At 38.8% G+C, this 20,969-nt stretch overlaps 1 protein-coding gene across 2 annotated transcripts in view; it reads left to right on the top strand.

Annotated features, from left to right (window-relative positions):
- Positions 1 to 20,969, top strand: part of OGDHL (oxoglutarate dehydrogenase L) — a 118,372-nt gene that overhangs the window by 40,972 nt on the left and 56,431 nt on the right. The window contains exons 3-10 of one of the 2 annotated variants that reach the window (XM_075216997.1): positions 3,811 to 4,002; positions 8,441 to 8,543; positions 14,343 to 14,458; positions 15,373 to 15,527; positions 16,289 to 16,435; positions 17,172 to 17,262; positions 18,711 to 19,019; positions 20,103 to 20,282. In XM_075216997.1, coding sequence (XP_075073098.1) covers positions 3,811 to 4,002; positions 8,441 to 8,543; positions 14,343 to 14,458; positions 15,373 to 15,527; positions 16,289 to 16,435; positions 17,172 to 17,262; positions 18,711 to 19,019; positions 20,103 to 20,282 — 1,293 coding nt within the window. Of the gene's footprint in view, positions 1 to 3,810; positions 4,003 to 8,259; positions 8,360 to 8,440; positions 8,544 to 14,342; positions 14,459 to 15,372; positions 15,528 to 16,288; positions 16,436 to 17,171; positions 17,263 to 18,710; positions 19,020 to 20,102; positions 20,283 to 20,969 lie in introns of both variants that reach the window. The other variant, XM_075216998.1, reaches the window with a different exon arrangement.

Below are 20,969 nucleotides of genomic sequence, written 5' to 3'. Positions count from 1 at the left end.
CACATGGTACCCATATATCTAATCCTCTTTCTATAGCAAACAGATTCGCTTCTTATTATGAAAGTTTATACAATCTAAAGTCAGATACAACTTTGACCCAACCCTCCCCAGAGGCTATTAATGATTTTCTTGCCTCTATTTCGCTTCCTGTTTTGCCTCCCGAAGATGCCGAGGCTTTATGTTCGGACTGGACAGAGGACGAAGTCCACGCCGCTATAAAATCCATAAAGCATGGGAAGGCCCCAGGCCCTGATGGGTTCACGCAAGATTTCTATTCCTCTTTCCGGTCTGAACTGTCCCCGGTGCTCACTAATCTATTTAATTTGGCCACTAAAGACACGTTCTTACCAGCGGAAATGTTCGAGGCACAGATAATCACTATTCCAAAACCAGGGAAAGACCCCACACAATGTCCTAATTACCGGCCCATAGCGCTCCTTAACTTAGATCTAAAAAATTTTGCCAAGCTGATTGCTAACCGCTTAAACCCTATTCTCCCACAATTAATCCACATGGATCAGGTAGGTTTCATTCCAGGTAGACAGGCTCCAGACAATACGAGGAGAGTTCTGAACATTATAGAGACACACTCAGCTGGCTCTGTGCCCCTCTTGTTGCTTTCCTTGGATGCTGAAAAAGCATTCGATAGAATCCACTGGAAGTATATGATGGCGGTTCTTAATAAATTTGGTTTTGGGGGTTTCTTTCTGCAAGCCATAGCTACCTTATATACTTCTCCTTCTGCTAGAGTCTTTAGTAATGGGTTCCTCTCCTCTGCCTTTCAGATTAGCAATGGTACCAGACAAGGCTGTCCATTATCCCCCCTGATTTTTGTCCTTGCCATGGAACCCCTGGCGGCTAAAGTTAGAATGGATCAAAATGTGGTGGGGACGGTCATTGGTTCTCAACAGCATAAAATTTGTTTGTTTGCTGACGATGTCTTTTTGTTTGTTTCAAACCCTGAGTCTTCCCTACCCGCCCTATCCCGCATTTTAGAAGAGTACTCAGCGGTATCTTATTATAAACTTAATACTACCAAATCGGAAGCTTTGGAGGTGGCCCTCACACAAGATACCTTGAAACTCCTTAAGTCTACATATACATTTCATTGGTGTTCCCTCTCCATAACTTACTTAGGCATATGTATACCGTCTGACCATAACCTGACTATCCAACTTAATTACCAACCACTGTTAGGCTTGTTTAATAAACTCACAAAATCCTGGATTAACTTTGAGGTGTCCTGGGTGGGGAGAGTAGCAGCCGTAAAGATGATGCTCCTTCCAAAGATACTATACCTATTCCGTTGTATTCCTTATCTGGTGCCTATGTTTTGCTTAAAAAATTCTATTCAATTGCATTTAAATTTATCTGGAGCAATAGACGCCCCAAACTATCAAGAGATAAGATGTTTAGAGCTAAAGTAAAAGGTGGATTAGCTGCCCCTAAACTAGAAACATATCAGTTTGCGGCTATCCTAGATCAGCTTAGGGATTGGCATGCCCCTCCTCAACTAAGGAAGCCTTGGGTTGACATTGAGCAACATAGTTTCTTCCCATTCCCATTACTAGACCTGCTATGGTTAGACAAGCCAAGTAGACCGAGCACTTCACAAGCTCTGAGAAGTGTTAGAGACTCTCTCTCTGTCTGGGACAAGATGTTGATTCTCCTGCCAGATTTTCATCTCCTCTCCTCTAGCCTTTCTACAATTGCACTGTCCCAACTGATTCCAGATCTGCGACTTGGCTTTTGGGACAGGCAGGGGGCTAGCCGGGTGCGGGACCTCATGGAGGGAGGTTCACTTCTCTCTTTTTCCCAAATTAAAGAGAGATATGATGTCCCAGTCCGTGACTTTTACAAGTACCTCCAAATTAGACATTGGGTGCATTCTCATCCCTCATTCCCTCCGGTCTTAAAACCGGCTCCCCCTGGTATTATGTCGTCTCTCTCTCCCACTTCTCACGCGGGAGGCATCTCGGTTTGGTACCGACTCTTAATGGTTCCTGTGGACAGCAGAGATCTCTCGGTGCAGGGGATTTGGGAGAAAGAACTAAATTTAGATATTTCACCAGAGGTCTGGTCGAAAATCAATCAGAATATATACAAAATGTCAAAGTTTATTAACCATTCAGAAATGCTTATTAAAATGATTCACAGGGTGTATCTCACGCCAGACAAACTGCATAAAATCTGGCCGTCAGAAACTAAGTACTGTTGGAGAAATTGTGGGGAAGTTGGTACGCTTATACACGTTTTTTGGAACTGCCCTAAGCTACAACATCTTTGGGTTGAAATTTTCCAGCTAATCACCCAGGTCACTAAGGATGATTTATCCCCATGTCCGGCTATGGCACTTTTACACCTATATCCCCCTCATCTTCAGCGTCATAATCACTATGTGGCTGGGCACATACTCATATCAGCCGCAATAGCTCAAAGCTGGAAATCCCCCTTGGTTCCATCTCTTACCAAAATCATCAGCAAAGTACAACACAGCTATGAGATGGAAACTATAGGCTTTAACTTTTCCTGAAGAGCTTGCTCACCCCTGGTTAAATGGTTCACATGGTACGAATTCTTTTCAAAGTATAGACCTGTGTCTGCCACCTAAATCTCCCATGATGTATACCCCTCTGGAGGGTAGATGTCCCGCTCTCAAAATGTGCCTTTACGGTTGATTGGGGTCAATACGGCCAGTCTCCGACTCCTGCCCCCCTGTCTGTCTCCCTCCTCCTCCCCATTGAAGTCTTTGTCTTATGTGTACTTGAATGTTTCCTGTGTTATTGTTTTTTGTTACTTTTTTGATGGTTTATGGGCAGTTCTGACTGATTTATTGGATCTACATTATGCACTGTATTCTGTGGTAACTGCTATGTGTGTTAGATGTTCTTTTACTAAAAACTTAATAAAAACCTTTTGATAAAAAAAAAAATAAAAAAAAAATTGGGGTAGTAAGTTGTATTATGTTGCCAGACCTCAGTTTTGCATATTTTTTTTTTTTGTGTTACTTTGCATCTGTTAATGGATTTATGTTTGTCTTTTGGCTTGATCCTTTCATGTTTATATTATTTTATTATTTGTTTGTACAGTAACTGAACAATGAGATACTATGAAATATTTAAGTCTAGGGTAGCCATAAGATCGAAGATGTATCAAAAGACCTCAGAGAGCAAAGAGAAAATCATCTTGAGTGTATTATCTAACTAGGGTAGAAGTATTTTTTGTCTTTGTTTTATATATTGTTACAATATAACATGTTGGCTTGGCTAAATTGTCCATTCAGATTGAACGGTTTGCCACAGCATTATCAGTTTATATAGCTATAAAAATATTTTTAATGTCCAAGTTAAAAAGGATAAAATAGATGCCAAATGTTGCTTTAAATCTCCTTAAGTCTATTGTATAGATACATTACAGTTTTAATAATGTTAATGCATTGCAGATACAGATACAACATTGCTAGGAGAGCTATTTTGTAAAGACCATCTGCTGGAAGAGGACAGCTTTATGACAAATTTTATAGCTTCCTGGTAAAACTCAGCATCAGTACATATTATATAAGCCCTTAACATTTCCAACAGTGGTTATTTAGGTTAAATACTTAGTTGAATTAAAGCATGGGCTTGAAGGGGTTTCCACAAACCATCATCGTAATGAATCCACTTCTCCAAATACAATGTGCAGCTGGTTTCTCATCCCGAGAACTGTAATTCAGCAATAGATAGATAGATGATCACAGGTTGCTTTGTTCTCATATAAACTAATTACACTAAAGTTACTATTTCTCCCCTTGTTTTTTTTTTTTTATAGTCATGGGATGATTTCTTCCGTAATTCTGATGCTGGGTCCACTCCCGGTGAAGCACATCAACTACCTAACATATATGATAGCCAAAATAAAGCATCATTGATTCGAAGTAAAGGTCTTGCTATGGTGCCAGCCAAAGCAGAGAAGCTAGTGGAGGACCATCTGGCTGTGCAGTCGTTAATCCGGGCATACCAGGTATGTTCTAATACTATATACAAGTCTACAGGTGCTGTAATAAATGGGTCAACTTATTCTGTTACATGACTTTAGCTGTGTTTCAGTTTCTAGATCCATATTGGACAAATCCAAATATGATAAAGCTATTTTTATGCTCATTGGCAGCCAGTGTTTACTGTTTATTATGTAAATGTAGCCTTTTTTATTAATGTTTATACAATATTGCATAGGGTTCTATTTACTTGCTAAATTAGTGAGCAAGATGCCTGATATACCAGAGTTCCTCACTGGGGCTGCCTCTGTCATTTTGGAACGCTAAAATAAAAATATATGATATAAAATTATTCTGGAGATATTCCAAATATAAATATATATATATATGTATATGTATATGTATATGTATATATATGTATATGTATATATATGTATATGTGTATATATATATATATATATATATATATATGTGTATATATATATATGTGTATATATATATATATATATATATATATATATATATATATATATATATATATATATATATATATATATATGTATGTATATATATATATATATGTATATGTGTGTTCATGTTCTCAAACCTTGACAGAACTTCAGGGGGTAAATCTATCAAGCTTTGATTTTCCAGCGGGTTTGAAATGTGGAGATGTTGCCTATAGGAACCAATCAGATTCTTGCAATTATTTTGTAGAATGTACTAAATAAATAAGTGGGCAACATCTCCACTTTTCAAATCGGCTAAAAACTCAGTTTGATACATTTACCCCCCAGATATTTGACATTGTATTTTGCAGTTCCGTTATCTGACGGTTTTTGCAAATGGAGTCTTTGAGGCCATCTGCTATATCCTTCAATAGAATTGAGATATAAACATATACTCCATGGTCGAAGTAAGCTGATATACATTGATATGCCATACTGCAAGTTGTCCTACAGCCTTCATTGTAAAATTAACAAATTCCATTACTTCTTCAATACCACCACTTCTAAATTTCCAATTTAACCATTGTGTGTATTGTGTGTGTGTGTGTCTGTGTGTTTTATATATGTGTGTATATCTCTGAATTTGTATTATGCATCTGCTGTAAAACTGCAATACTTTCTGCTCCAAAAAGAGACACACACATCACTACCATGATTTATATATGATTTTCTAATATAAAAACAAAATGCTGACATTTACCATTAGTTAATGTGATTGCTAGGAAAGCTCTTTTTTTTTTTGTATGTAAATACCATCTGCTGTGGACAGGCGCTATAAGTACCTTCGATCTAATGAATGCGTCAACTTTTTGTATCTTTATTTTAAACCCATTTCAAATGATTTGAATAATTAATTTGATCAGAAATACCAGATTCATGTTTAACCTACAAAAAAAAAATTAAAGTATTTTAGAGCTCTCTAAATGTCCAAGAAAGATAGACTATTATGCTTCTTCTAGTCAGTGGCTGGCTTGAAAATCTTAGCCTGGGGGGGGGGGGGGGGGCAAGACTCAACTGAGCAGCCTATTTTAAATGAAAAAAATTCCAGATAACCCATTATGGGCCCGACTCCCCTTCCCCAAGCCCAGCCAATACATGTATCTAGTGTAGTGAGTCTAATACAAGCTAATATTATTGTTTGCCGTGGGTTACACCATTAATCGACTACCACTATTTTATTAAATAAATCTATATTCGTTGCAAGTTCATATTTCAGGGCCCCCTTTTAAAATAATCATGTCATACAGTCTAATCAGACGACGTTAACATTTTGAATTGTGACCTAAATTAAGCAATGGAACCTGTGTTTGGTGACCCATGCTGATATAATATACTTTTTTTTTTTTTAAAAAAAAGTAATAAATTAAATCATAACCATATTGTTGAAATATAAATAACAAGTAAATTGTATGCTTTAGGCAAACAAGTGTAACTGATGGCCCTTGAACCCTTTTATATAATCGCACCAATGAGGGCATGTGGCATGCAATACAGAGAGCATCTTCGTTATTGCTATACAGTGCTGAGAGCATTCTACGGACTTATATACAATGCAGGGAGCAATCTAATGACTGCCATACAATATAGAGAGCATCCCAGTGACTGCCATATAATGCAGAGACCAGTTCAGTCACAAAAATTTGACAGCACTTTAGATGCTGGAGACAAACCGACAATATGAATCAAACAATATAAAATACTCACTGTGAAGTATAAGATAATAATAAAATGTATAACAAATATAAACCGTATAAAAGAACATTAATTGATCCAATAACACTGCAGTGTCACTAAAATTATTTAAAAAGCATATAGCACAGAGTTACATATAAGCAGGCAAATGCTATTAAATTTTCAGACAACGTAGATGCCCATAATAAAATCTAATTGTGGATATTCTCTGGGACCGGATGGACTTGCCTTGTCAGCTGGTTTGTGGGGGTAAGAAGGAGAAGGGATGTTACACAATTTATCTGGATTTCTTTCTCACTATCAGTAACTGGCTGTTGCTGACTATTTCTCTTGGTGTCACCTGCCACCAGACACGCGCCGAGTTGCGAATTGCCAACTGTGCAATAGTTGTAGGAGGATTCAGCTTCAATATACTTGCACATTGTAGAATGCCCGATGATCCGGTCCACTGGTAAATGTAGTCTCTATGGAAATTCCAATCAGAGATAATTATACTCTACAGTATGTTGTGTTTGTCTTGAAAAAGTCTGCTTCAGCGTTTAAATCCTTCACGTGTTTCGTTGCTACGTTCAACATCCTCAGAAGATGGAATATCAGAACTCCTCCAGAATTATGTCAGGTTCTGAGAACAGAATCCAGCACACAAATCGGGAGAAGTAATACTGTGTACTAAATTGGTCAAAAGTAAAACCGGATGCTTTCAGGGACTATTGCTTACGAACTGGAACTTTACCTGCAAATTAGAAATGGTATCTATGCCCAGTGTATTGCCAAACTAATGTGACATGTGCATTCACAATGACAATTGTGTATATCATTTTATTCTGAGAGCAAAACACAGTATTATGGTGAATTAACTGAATCTACTGAAAATTAATGTGTTAACGCCGAGTATTAGTTGTTTAATGTTATTGTGTGTAACACAGCAGTGGGTATCTTGAGAACCAAAGTCAGCTCTGCTCCAGGATCTTGATTTCAATTGAACTGCATGAATCAATCATTACCCAGAATCCCAAGTTCCAGCAATGAATTATTAAATGAGTTACTGTGGGTTTGTATAATGGTGATTGAAGCATGTGAATGTCCTCATATATGTATTGAATCATTTCAACTACCCTCTGCAGAGAGATGGTGTCTTTTATTTCACTAAAATATTTGTTTTATTGGGTTTGATGATAGCACACCATCCTTGATCCTCCTCCTCCTCCTCCTCCCTCCTACCCTGTCCCCCATAAAGTCCTCCCTCATTCTCCTTCTTTTTCCGAATCAGTGCAGCTGGTGTGGTACACGCATTCTAGCACTCAATAACGAAGTGTGCTTCAATCAGGACTCGGCACACACTATAATGACACTAAATCTTGGGAGAGTTTACTGAACCCCAATTGGACCAGCTCAGCACACGTAATTACTGAGTGCCCGGAGAAGAGCAGACAGTGCATGTACGGGCTGCAATCAAACAGTTGCACGGAGCAGGGGGTAAGGGATGGAGCAGTGGGGCCCATCGGTGGTTACCCCAGTGTACCAGTTTGACCATTGGTCTCTGATTAGTAGATGAGCAACATAGGATAAGTATAGCACATCATAGGTCAGCCTAGCCTATAATGGGCTGTGAAATATAGCACCTTACAGAGTTACAAAAAAGCTGCAGGTCTACAGAAACATATAATTTATTTCCATGCCAGCTCGGAGTCTAGCGATAGAGGGTGGTACAGTTGTTGTATAACCCTCTATCAGTGCCATATATTGACAAAATGTACGATAAAAATGTTCTTTTTTGTGCTTTATATTAATATTCATTGAAGATAAGTATTTAAACAAAGGTTCACAAGGACAGATATTGTACATGACATGCTTCTATAGTCTCAACAGCAGTTTCCTTGGAATTTATTTAAAAATACTGACAACTGTGACATTGGTATGTTGAACTTATCAAAGAAAGAAATGGTTTACCAACTTTAGAAAATATAAATGTTCTATGTATTACTTTAAAGTTATGTACAGATAAGTTAGTAACTTGAGAATGGCCAGTAATGAGCTATAGTAAAAAGTGGCTTGAGCAAGCCGTCTTGTCCTTACTTGCAGGTTAGTGGGCACCATGATGCAAGTTTGGACCCATTAGGAATTAATGAAGTATTTTTTGATGATTCCATGGATGAAGATGCAGTGGGACACACAAACATTGGTAAGCGGTTATTTTGACATCTTGGATGATCTGTTCTTGTGATTTTTCTTTTTCTTTGGCTTACCTCTTCAAATCGGACAGATACGTGGACATCACGTGGCTCAGCTGGACCCACTTGGAATCTTGGATGCAGATTTGGATTCTTTTGTTCCATCTGATCTTATCACCACTATTGATAAACTGGGTGAGAACTTAAGGCTCTAAACTGCCTGCACCTGTTGGAAGGTAGTGGATGCTTGCTGGCTTTATGTCTCTCATTGTGGCATATCTTTTTTACCTTTTATTGTGCTTTCATGTAACGCGATGATAGCTGAGATTGCACACCCTTGCCATGCTTTTGTATTTAACATTGCCTTTATAAATTGTTGATGTTTAAAGATGTAGCCATAGTTATCCCAAATCTCTCTAATATCTCGCATATAAGACCACTTCCTACATTGGTTTATGAATTTTTACCAAGTACCTCTTATATCTATCAATTGCATACAGTTTATATCTATACATGAGATAAATCTGGCTAAGGATAAACTGAATTCCTTTTTAACTGCATCTGTAGGTCATACAGTAACAAGATCTCTAGGTTCACCGTATTGTCCTTTTGTCGTTAGATTTGTCCTAGTGGAAATGCAGCATACTTTCCATTCCTTCCTGAACTGGAGCCAGTTGCCAGCAATGTTTTCATCAAAAATGAGAAGGTTAATGCTGCTGAGAACTTGTGCCATGTCTGCCAACTTCTGACATAGATGTAGATGTCGGTGCAGAAAGACTGGAGTGACCTGATTTATTAAGGAAAGTAAAGCAAAAAATTAGTAACTTTGAACCTTGGCAAAACCATGTTACCATTAGAGATGCTCAGGTTTGGTTTCCCGAGAACCAAACACATCCGAACTTAGCAGATCCGAGTAGAACTTTCGCGCGCCCTCGGACTTGAAAACAAGGCAAAGCATCGTCATTACGTTGTCCGATCTTGCGAGTTTTGGATTCTATAAGTACCGCCCTCCACGGCGATCCAGCGTTATTTCACAGAGGGACACAGAAGGGGTAGCATGGTACTTGGCAGTCTCTAGTGCAGTTGGGCAGTGTCATAGCTAGAAAAGAAAGAGGAGGGGTAGCAGTGTTCTTAAAAGTCTCCAGTAACATTCAGGAGAGCTACATTGCTAATTGTCATTGCTGAAATCTAAATAATAGGACTGGCAGTCTGGGTCTAAATCTGCAGTCACATTGTACTGTGTTATATAGGTAACACACAAAGAGAAGAGATCCATTGCTAATTGGCATTGCTTAAATAGAAATAATAGGGCTGGCAGTGTTGTTGTTAATCTGCAGTCACGTTGTGCTGTGTTATCAAAATGGATTCACAGCAGTACACAGAAGACCAGGAGCACCAAGAAGCTGCTGGCACCAGTCATGATGATAGTAATCCCACTACGTCATCTGCTAAAGTGTATAGTGTTTTTAAGTCAGAGAAAGAGTGAAAAAAACACCTTTTACCTTGGTCAAGAAAAAAAGACCTGTAATGCAGACAAAGTTATCTGCAGAAAAAAATTAAATTGCCAACATACCATTCTACACATGCAGTGGCAAGGAAAGAATAAGGCCTTTACCTTTCTCTATGAGTGCTAGTTATGCAACTGTCGCTGAGGCATCTTCTTGTAAGGTCAGTCATGACCAAGCAAGACCTTGTCAATCGGACTCCAAATTTGGTGTCCAAATACTTTTACGTGTAAAAGCCGAGCTGGAAGAAAACATTAAGGCATTAGAGGAAAATGTATGTTCAGATTCAGAAATGACACACATCCCTGAGGAGAGTCTATCCACGACTGCTATGTGTAAGCCTGACCTCTCTGATAGTGTACCCATAAAGTAGGCCCCTTTCAGCATTTCTGCCGATGTGTGCATGAACAGCCCAAGTGTAGCCAGTGATACACAAATTGAGGATGCCAATTTGGAATTGCAACAGGATGAGGGGGATATTTGTGTAGCTGATGGGGGTGCTAATGAGATTTTTGATGAGGAGGATGTTTGTGTAAGTCCTGCACCAGTGGAAGCAGTTCTTGCACGTGAAGAAGGCCATTGTCATGCCTGGGCATAAGACCAAAAAATCCACCTATTATGTGTGGAATTATTTTTACCCAAATCCTGACAACAGTTGTCTAGCCATTTGTAGTGTTTGTAAAGCCACAGTCAGTAGAGGTAGGGACCTAAACCATCTAGGAACCTCATCCACCTTACGTCATTTTAAGCAAGTTCATGGCAAGCTGTTGGGAAAATTGGAAACTTATGCTAATAAATTAGCAACAAGCAGTTCAGCATCAGCTAGGCCCCCCGACACCTGCAATCTACACCCACAACACGTACTCCTCAATATCCTCAGTAGAAAAAAGACCTTCAGTACTGCTAAATTTTGTAATCTATTATTGCCATTATCAAACATATGGACAAGTCTATAAGTTCCTTGTCTGTATCACAGCATCTGTTAACTGTTTGCCCTTTATTTCAGACTTGTCAAACAATTTCACCAAAGAAACCAGAATGTTTCCACAAATTCTGTTATTTTCTTTTTATTTTCAAACGTAATTAATTGGCTCATTAAGCCCCGCCCCGCTATTAAATGCCGTGAATGTTGGCATTTTATAGTGGGGGCAGAGCTATGGTGACGTTACCACGCCCCCATCTATCCCTGTCACATGACCTGTCCTCTAGGATCTCCCGGAGGACAGAGTCACAAAGCTGGCAAATATGAAGTGCTCCGTATGTCCTATAAATGTTTACCATATGTGGTTATGTCTATTCATGTTTAGTGAGTCCCCTTTATTTAAATAATTTTTTGCCAACTACCCCGTATGTCTATAGATGTTTACCAATGATCTCTGTGTGTCTACAATGAATTATTAGTTACCCCCATATGGGAGCATTTCCTATTTGTTTTTGTGTGTATGTTTTACTTACCCCTTTGTGTGTGTATTTTATTCTTTCCCACTTACCCCTTTGAATATTGTGGGCCTCATTTAAATTGGGACATTTTTTTTATTTTTTTTATTTCATGAAATACGCATTTCCGTACAATACATGATCATGAAAAGCATGTACGTCTACACCCATATGCAGATTCTGTTCGATTTTAGCGCCTTACGCTTAGAGACGTCGAATGGGGGAGGGGAATTCAAACCTAGGCAGAGCTGAATTAAGGTTTTTGAACAGGGGTACCCTGAGGTCTAAAATTAAGAGCATAGTGTCATAATTCCCAAGAGAGTATATAAATAAAATAGTCATACCTTTGCAGACTTCTGTTGCTTAAGCTTTATGCAGGTGGTAAGACAGTGACAAATCGCGCCTGCTCTGGTACTTTCAGTGGCCAGCCAGGCAGCGTGCTGTAGGTCACTAAGTCTGTGACTGACAAGCTATGGAGGTGCATGGTGTGCATACGACGCTCAAATTGAATCCGTCCAGTGTGACTGTGTGAGACAGGAAAATTGAGCTGTGTTAGATGCTGACAGGATAGGTTGACACCTGTTGATGAGAATAGTAGAACCTGGTCCGAGGGAACCCATGGTTAAGGGGGGGACTGGGGCACTTGTCCCTCTTTAATCATGGTGTGTTCTCCTAAATGCGAGTCACACCTGAACACAGACACACAAGTGCCTGTCAGGAGGCATATCTCTTGCAGGCGCTGAAGAGCTGGTGCAAAGAGCACACTGAAGATGATGATCAGCAGCATTAACTAGACTTTTCCTATAAGCTGGCTGCTGATTGCCTTCTCCAGCTGATTATGCTTATTTGTGACTATATTTTGTGTACACTTTTCTTCGCTTTAGGCTTTACAATCATTGTGTCAAAGAGGCAGAAGATTCTGATAACACTCATGTGACTGGTGTGGGTGTGTTTATAATTAATGACCATTTTATTGCTAAAGTGTAGTCTGTGCTTTTTAGCGCTAATACTGTAAGCACACCCTATATTTTTTTCTAAATGCTATACTTAAGAAATGTTGGATGCCACAAGGGGAACAACAACAATCCTACAGTGCAGAAGAAATATGTGCACAACTGACTGGTAGATTGTAGTGTGTGTGTGTGTGTGTTAGGTCTTTAGCATGTCCCTTAAAATAATCCTGAACCTATGAAAAGCAGTACTGTAAGAAACAATATCCAAACCGTACACACTGATGACGTAGCAGTACCCTACTCACACGCATCATCCTCTATGGAAGCTTTAAACAAGGGACAATAATGTATCAACTCTCCTTGCTTTTTTGAGCTATCTTCAGTGAGAAATTCAGCATACTCTCTGCTTTGAATCTTCACAGAACTGAGGTTAATGTGAGCTAGTTTAATTAAGTCTTATGTCAACATGGTGCATATGCATCTGTTGCAAACCGGAATTCATCTTGAGATGCTGCCCACTCTGAATACACGCGTAATTGTGGCATTTTTTCCGTCCAATTCTACATACCGTCCTGTGTGAGCTAGCCCTGGTTGTAAAAGTGCTTAATGATTTGGTTTGTCTGGCCTCAGTTTAGTGATGGACATTCTTAGGTTTATCTTGGTGGTTTACTGTATTTGGGCTTACCCAAGTAGCTCAAAGTTCCTGATCAGTTTTTTGGGGATTTGTCTTTATTCAGAATGTTTCAAAATACTCTGCCTGCCTTCTATTATTCTCAGGGCTATGAACTGTCTCATTCAGAGAAGTCTGTGAGTGATTGATGGCTGTGTTTTTGAGTGTAAGGTATTGCATCTGTCATAAAGAGGTGGATGATCTGCAGCGGATGAATGGTATTGCACATAATAAACCTCTGGATTAATGAACTCCAGCTGCTTACAACGCTCCAAGGAGCTTTGTTGTTTTTCATTTTACCCACTATTTTTTTTTTTTAAATAAATAAGTTTAAACATAGTTGTACTGGTTAGATTGGTAAGCCATTGTACATATCTAGAACATCATATTTATTTTCTCATTTCTAGTGAACAAAGTCAAGCAATTTTATCTTTTAAATTAAACATGACTTATTTACTTTTCACTGTAGAAATGTGTTTTTTTTAAAGTATTCACTTTGCATCACTGGCCTTGTAAGTCTTATTGCAACACAAAAGATTAATTATTGATTAAAATACACAGTTAATACACAGCTAAACCCCAAGTTGCCGTTCAACTCTGGTTTGTATTTTACCAGGGATGCTTCATGCCACAAAAAAGACAGTTGAATATTTACATAATATATAAATATAATATATATGCATTTTGCTTTTCTCTTTCTCCAGAACCCATCAGCTTGTTGAGTCATCTTTGCAGAATTTTTATTTTACATTTTTCTCCTAATGGAATACATGCCGTGTCATCTCTGCTTATTATCTTCATTATTTTAAATACAGAAGCTGTGAGCTAAGTCGTCCAAGTATTGATCGTTTTCTGCTGGGTTCTAAGAGGACAGTAATTCATAGTGTATTTAAACTGTCAAACTCAGTCAGTTTCCATTAGACGTTGACCTTACATGTTTCCTTTTTTCCACTCCCCTTACTTGATTTATAAAGCTGGAAATCTGTGCCTTTACTTTTGAAATTTCTTCTGCCCCCTGCCCACTTGTGCAGAACTTTGTGTTGAATTAAATATTAATATTCCAGACATGTACTGTACATATATATGCAACATGTCAACCAGCTACGTCTATACAGTCAAACTGAAAACTTGTACAGAGACAAATGTTATCAATATTGTTACATCCCTTAAATACGTGTGTAGAGCTGCTAGTGTGTAGTCCTATTTGATGATCTTCCTTTGCTTGCGCCTTTTATCATTTTTCTGTTTGTCAAGCTATGCATGTTTGTAACTGGCATGTTCCCCATTTTTGTGAACTCTTTAAGCCATTGAAATCTTTGTACTAGATTTGCTTGGCTTGCTCTGATGTCATACCAGCCTATTTAACAAACTGAATTTAGTCACTTTAATTCTTCTACATTTTTTTCTGTATTTTTATAAAACATTACAGGCTTCTATGGCTTGCATGAGGGAGATTTAGATAAAGTCTTCCGACTGCCAACTACCACTTACATTGGAGGTAATGAAATCTCCCTATCTCTGCGAGAAATTATTGGCCGACTGGAGGTAAGTTGTTTAAGGAATGTAACATTCATATAAATAAAGTGCTGTACACAGGGTTTCCCATATCCAGTCCTCATGGAGCCCTAACAGTGCAAGTTTTCCAGCTGACAAGTGACATTACTAATACGACCTGTGGATCTTTTACAATGTGTCAGTCAGTAATTAATGAAGCTGTGCTCCAGCAAGGAAATATGGAAAACCTGCATTGTTAGGGCACCCTGAGGACTGGATCTGAGAAACCTTGCTGTACATTAAGGGTCTATTTATTATTATGCAGTGGTAACATTCATTATGTATGGCTGCAAATTGCAGTACCACTGCAATTAAATATGCCTGGAGAAGACACCCTCCTACACGACCAGTTTTTACTGTTCACCGGCAGCCTAGCATTGCCGGCGAATGCAGTAAGTGAAATGCACGTGCGCTGCACATTCACAATGCATTTGACCCGGAAAGGGATCAAATAAAGCCTTTCCAGCTTCACTGGACCTCATAGGAGAAGGAAGGCAAATGCCATCCTGACATAAATCCCTAGCATCACAGGCCCCATAGAGTTCTACTGGACTGTGGTAACAAACGAAAAGTAGATTAATGCAGGAGGAATCGGAGATAACCCCTTCATAATTTGATCACACGTTGTTAAAAAGACCCCTTAAGCTAAACAATTAGAAATGTTGCTAAATCAGTCATCCAATAATCTGTTCCTAAATTTGTATTCACACCCAACAATTAACTTAAATGCATACAATTTCCTACAGTTTATACAGAAGTAATGTATTTATTAGTACACAGAAATACAATGACTACCTAGCATTTTCACTTGACTTAAAATAATTTGGTTATTTAGCAAATGTATAACGCCCATTGTAACACTTTCAATGGTCTTGCTGATTATACTATGTACTTGTGCCTTTTAGAATTCATACTGTCAACACATTGGGCTGGAGTTTATGTTCATAAATGATGTGGAACAGTGCCAGTGGATCAGACAAAAGTTTGAGACTCCTGGTATCATGAAGTTTACCAATGATGAGCAAAGAACACTTTTATCAAGATTAGTGCGTTCCACAAGGTATTAAACTTTGAATATATTCTATAGCACTGCACATGGTTTTGAATGCTTAGTCATTAATTGTTTCTTGTTGGCAAATATATTCTGAATCTACCTTCTTAGCCAAGCCCCTATTTTCTTCCTTTGGTGTAGTAATAATGTGGAAAACAGTAGAGTAAGATATAATTTGATTGTCATAAATGGTTTATAACAGAGGTGCTCAAACCCAATCCTCAAGAGCTACCAACAGGTCAGGTTTCTGGTGTATATATCTCTAGAAATAGGTGCGGTAATTACTGAACCAGAAAAATAGATTAACTCTGCATGATTAAAGAAATCCTGAAAACATGAACTGTTGGTAGCTCTTGAGGACTGAATTTGGGCACCTCTTGTTTATAGTATTTTGCCCAAGATCCCTGCTATGTAAAGTATTATTTGTGAATAAACCATAAATATACAGTAATATATATATATATATATATATATATATATATATATATATATATATATATATATATATATATATATATATATATATATATATATATATATATATATATATATATATTCTCGTACTTTTTTGGCTATATATGCATCTGCTGTAAATCTGTTTCAGTTGAGAGTGTAATAATTTTCAGATATTTGAAGCAATGTCACTATGTCTACATAAGAATTTCATATCAACTCACATATCACTTAAAATGTATGTGTTACATGTTGGTAACATTTGAAGCATCCATACAATAGAATCCTGTTTTTTTATTTAAAAAAAAACAAAACAGGTTTGAGGACTTCCTGGCTCGCAAATGGTCATCAGAGAAGAGGTTTGGCTTGGAAGGTTGCGAAGTGATGATCCCAGCATTGAAAGCCATCATTGATAAGTCCAGTGAGATGGGTCTGGAGTATGTGATCCTTGGAATGCCTCATAGGTAGGTTTATTGCTGCTAAATTGACGAACTGCAGACCATGTTAAACAGAAACAATTTTTTAAGTCATAAATTTTAGGCTTCTTAAAGCATGTATATTGATTCAAGAATAACTGAAAATAAATATTGATTAACTGCTGTAAGGAATCACTAAACATTATATGAATAAAAAAAATATATAAATTAAATTTTGCTTCATATGTACATGTAAAGTATATATTATTACTAATTGTTTTGCATTATTTTTGCATAGTGCCATCATATAACACAGAGAATATTGAATCATTCTCATCAGTCCCTGCCCCATTGGAGCTTACAGTTCAATTTTCCTAACACACAAAATCATACAATCCCACACTAGAGTTCATTTTGTCAGACGTCACTAACTTTCCTGTATGTTTTTGAGCTGTGGGAGGAAACGAGCATCTAGAGGAAACCCGTGCAAAAGGGGAGAACATAAAGGCTCCACACAGATAGTGCCCTGGTTAGAATTGAACCATTAGTCCCAGCGCTGTGAAACAGCAATGTTAACCACTTTACCGGCGTTCTGCGCAATAATATAATATAGCACAGGTCATATTACCTGTTATAATGTGACTATATTCATTTGGTACTTTTTTATATTTTGCAATCAATATCTCAACAGTTATATGTTAATGTGAAAAGAAATTCTATTTAGCACAGTTGACTTCAAGTTATTTTTGGATGCATTACACATTTATCATGTTTTATTTCTCAGAGGCAGACTAAATGTGTTGGCAAATGTGATTCGTAAAGATTTAGAGCAGATCTTTTGCCAGTTTGACCCCAAGCTGGAAGCTTCAGATGAGGTAATATTCTTCCTTATGTGATATATATGTATTTAATTTCATACTTTTTATTTGTGAGTTTTTTTAAAGTGTGGACAACAAAGTTTTAGCATGCATTTATTGTAGTAATATTCGTAGCAGTTCATTTAAAGCAGTGCTTAAAAAGAAATATTAGAAATAATAGTGAGAATGAGAAAAATATATATATATATATATATATATCTGAAGAAACATCAGAGACAAATGTAGCAGAGAAGGAATATTACATATGAAGGTTGTGTCACACATGCACTTTGCACACCGGTTTTTTTAAATCACTGATACATTGACGCTCATGTGACAGACTTCAACATTTAGATACTGTTGACTGAAAAAAAAAAAAGGGGTTAGTTAACTTTTATTTGGTTTCTACATGTTGGTGTGCAAAGCATACTTGACACTACCTACCTTAAATGAAGTTTTATAAAGCAGGAACACATTTAGCTTTGTAAGCAAGCAAAAAAATATCTATAGAGTTGACCATTTTACAGGGGAGACGATTTGGGCAATATAAAACAGTAGGCTGTGGGGATTGTATAAATCATGTCCATGTTTTGGATTCGGGTGTAATTGAGTACCCAAATCATAAAGAACCTAACTCGTTGCCAGAATTGAGATTTTCTTTTCATTGGCACATTACATTTTTATTAAGTGAGACAAATGCAAACTGGCAATGGTAATTTTTCACCCAAAATTTTTATTGTAACTCAGGCCCAAGTCACTTTATCTAAGTCTGCTCTGTAACATGTTCATCGTCATCAGCAACATTTATTTATATAGCGACAGCAGATTCCGTAGCGCTTTACAATTGGGAACAGTAATAAAGCAATACTGGGTAATACATACATACAGAGAGGTAAGAGGGCCCTGCTCACAATTAAACAATCTAACATGTTGTGGTTGTCTGATCCAATCACATTCAACTGTAGCCGAGTACTAAATTATAATAGACCCCCCTTCCTTAAAAAAAACCTTTTTCTTAATAGATGGTAGTAATATTGTGAGTCTTTCTAGATCATTTTCTCCTCTATTGTTCTGGTTGGGCACCTGTAGAGATGGCAGCAGCTGCTGTGGTATCTTTCAGATTTGGTGCCTTGTAGATGTTCCACCATCCCAACACTGTCTCAATCCCAGCACTGTTGAATCAAAGGAGGTGTGCTCAACCAGGACGAAGAGTGCCCAAATCGATAATGCTTGGGGAAAGGAGCCCTTTGGTAGGCAGGTGGGTAGACAAACTGAAGATTTGGAAAAAGCTAGGGGACACTGTAGTAACTTCAGTGGGCTGAAGTAGAAAAATTATACAAGACAGGTAGGCATCTCTATTGGCAAAAGTGACATTAATATGATTAGTAAAAGTGATGGCTCAGTAAAAGTGATTTTAGCGAAAAAAATGAATTTAGCTTTTAACTCTTATTTGCTTTGTTCTTTAGGGATCAGGGGATGTGAAGTATCATTTGGGAATGTACCATGAGCGCATTAACCGGGCTACCAACAAGAAACTCACCCTGTCTTTGGTTGCAAACCCTTCCCATCTGGAGGCTGTGGATCCAGTAGTTCAGGGGAAGACCAAAGCAGAGCAGTTCTATAGGGGAGACAATGAAGGAAAGAAAGTGATGTCAATTCTGGTTCATGGGGATGCAGCCTTTGCTGGACAAGGTGTTGTGTATGAAACTTTTCATCTCAGTGACCTTCCTTCTTATACCACCAATGGAACCATTCACGTTGTAGTCAATAACCAGGTAATTATTTAGCTACCAAACATTATGTATTAAGACGGCGGTTCCCAAACTGTGCGCCGCGGCTCCCAGGGGTGCCGCGGCGCTGTCACTGGGGTGCCGCGGGCCAGTCATAAAAAAAAAGAAAGAGCACATAAACTTACCAATCCGCCGGGCGCCGGGACCCAGCAGCCTCCTCTCTCCCGCAGCTGTCACTGAATATCGACGTCAGTGACAGCTGCGGGAGAGGAGGCTGCTGGGTCCCGGCGCCCGGCGGATTGGTAAGTTTATGTGCTCTTTCTTTTTTTTATGGCTGGGAGAAGCGGAGGAGGACAGCGGGCAGCGGAGGAGGGCAGCGGAGGAGGACAGCGGGCAGGGGAGGAGGGCAGCGGGCAGGGGAGGAGGGCAGCGGGCAGGGGAGGAGGGCAGCGGGCAGGGGAGGAGGGCAGCGGGGCAGCAGAGGAGGACAGCGGGGCAGCAGAGGAGGACAGCGGGGCAGCAGAGGAGGACAGCGGGGCAGCAGAGGAGGACAGCGGGGCAGCGTGACAGAGGGCAGCAGAGGGGGGCAGCGTGACAGAGGGCAGCAGAGGGGGGCAGCGTGACAGAGGGCAGCAGAGGGGGGCAGCGTGACAGAGGGCTGCAGAGGGGGGCAGCGTGACAGAGGGCTGCAGAGGGGGCAGAGTGCCTGGGGGCAGAGTGCCTGGATGCAGAGGGGGCAGTGTGACAGAGGGCAGAGGAGGGGGAAAGTGTGACAGAGAAGGGGGACAGTGTGACAGGGGGCAGTGTGTCTGGATGTAGAGGGGGCATTTTTGCATACAACTAAATAAGTATTTCTGTCCTGACCTAAATACTTATTACATTTTTTTGACCCAACTACTTCTAAAACAGGACTGCTCAGTAATTATTTTGGAGGGGTGCCTTGAAAAAATTTAGAGACTCTAAGGGTGCCGCGAACTGAAAAAGTTTGGGAACCACTGTATTAAGACATCAAACAATTTATAAATGGAATCTTTCTTTCTAAATTTGTCTGAATTTTGTGTTTAGAATACTTTTAATGAGTAATAATGTAGTTGTGAATATCTAACACACTCATTTGTTTCTCAATAGATTGGATTTACCACAGACCCTCGTATGGCTCGCTCTTCTCCATACCCTACTGATGTAGCTCGTGTGGTTAATGCACCCATATTCCATGTGAATGCAGATGATCCTGAAGCTGTAATGTACGTGTGTAGTGTGGCTGCAGAGTGGAGGAACACCTTTAATAAGGATGTGGTGGTGGATTTGGTATGTGTTCTGCAATAATAAAATAAGTAGGACACACTGGTTGTATTCCTTAAATTGCAACTAAGCCCTTGCAAAACTTCTTTTACCATGTACACCTATTCATACACATTAAAGTAAATAATGGATATCTTATAGTGCTACATCAGCTCTACAATCTCCGCTTTTACTGACCACGGCTTGCTTGGCAATGTTTTTCACACTGGGCAGTGCAGTACTTTACCCACTGAGAGTAAAAAATATTTATGATAATGGAAATACTGTACTGACTTTTTTTTTTTTTAATTTTTGTACTTGTATGATATGTAAAAAGTAGGGATGTTCTCTGACCCCCATGTTTTGGTTTTGGGATCTGTATTTTTTTTTTTTTTTTGAAAGATTGCTATAATATGCTAACATCACATAATTTGTTTTTGTTTGTTCCAAGATTATTTTCCTAAATAACACTAATTTCCAGTCAATTTTGACCACCTCATGGGTCACAGTATTACTTTCATCTAGTTTCGACCAAAGACTGCAGCGAGCTGGCTGAATACTAAGCAACAGAGCAAAAGCACAAAAACAAGACTGTTCATAGCACATCAAGTAAACATTGTCACACAGCAGTGTCAGAAAAGAAAAGTTATGCAAGATGGAATTTCCTTAGGCTCTCCCACCCATCCTTATGTTGGATTGACATATGATTGATGG

The sequence above is a fragment of the Mixophyes fleayi genome, chromosome 6 (genome assembly GCF_038048845.1).
Source record: "Mixophyes fleayi isolate aMixFle1 chromosome 6, aMixFle1.hap1, whole genome shotgun sequence".
NCBI lineage: Eukaryota > Metazoa > Chordata > Amphibia > Anura > Limnodynastidae > Mixophyes > Mixophyes fleayi.
Note: the sequence above shows the minus strand (reverse complement) of the source record. Positions and strands in the feature narration are given on the sequence as shown.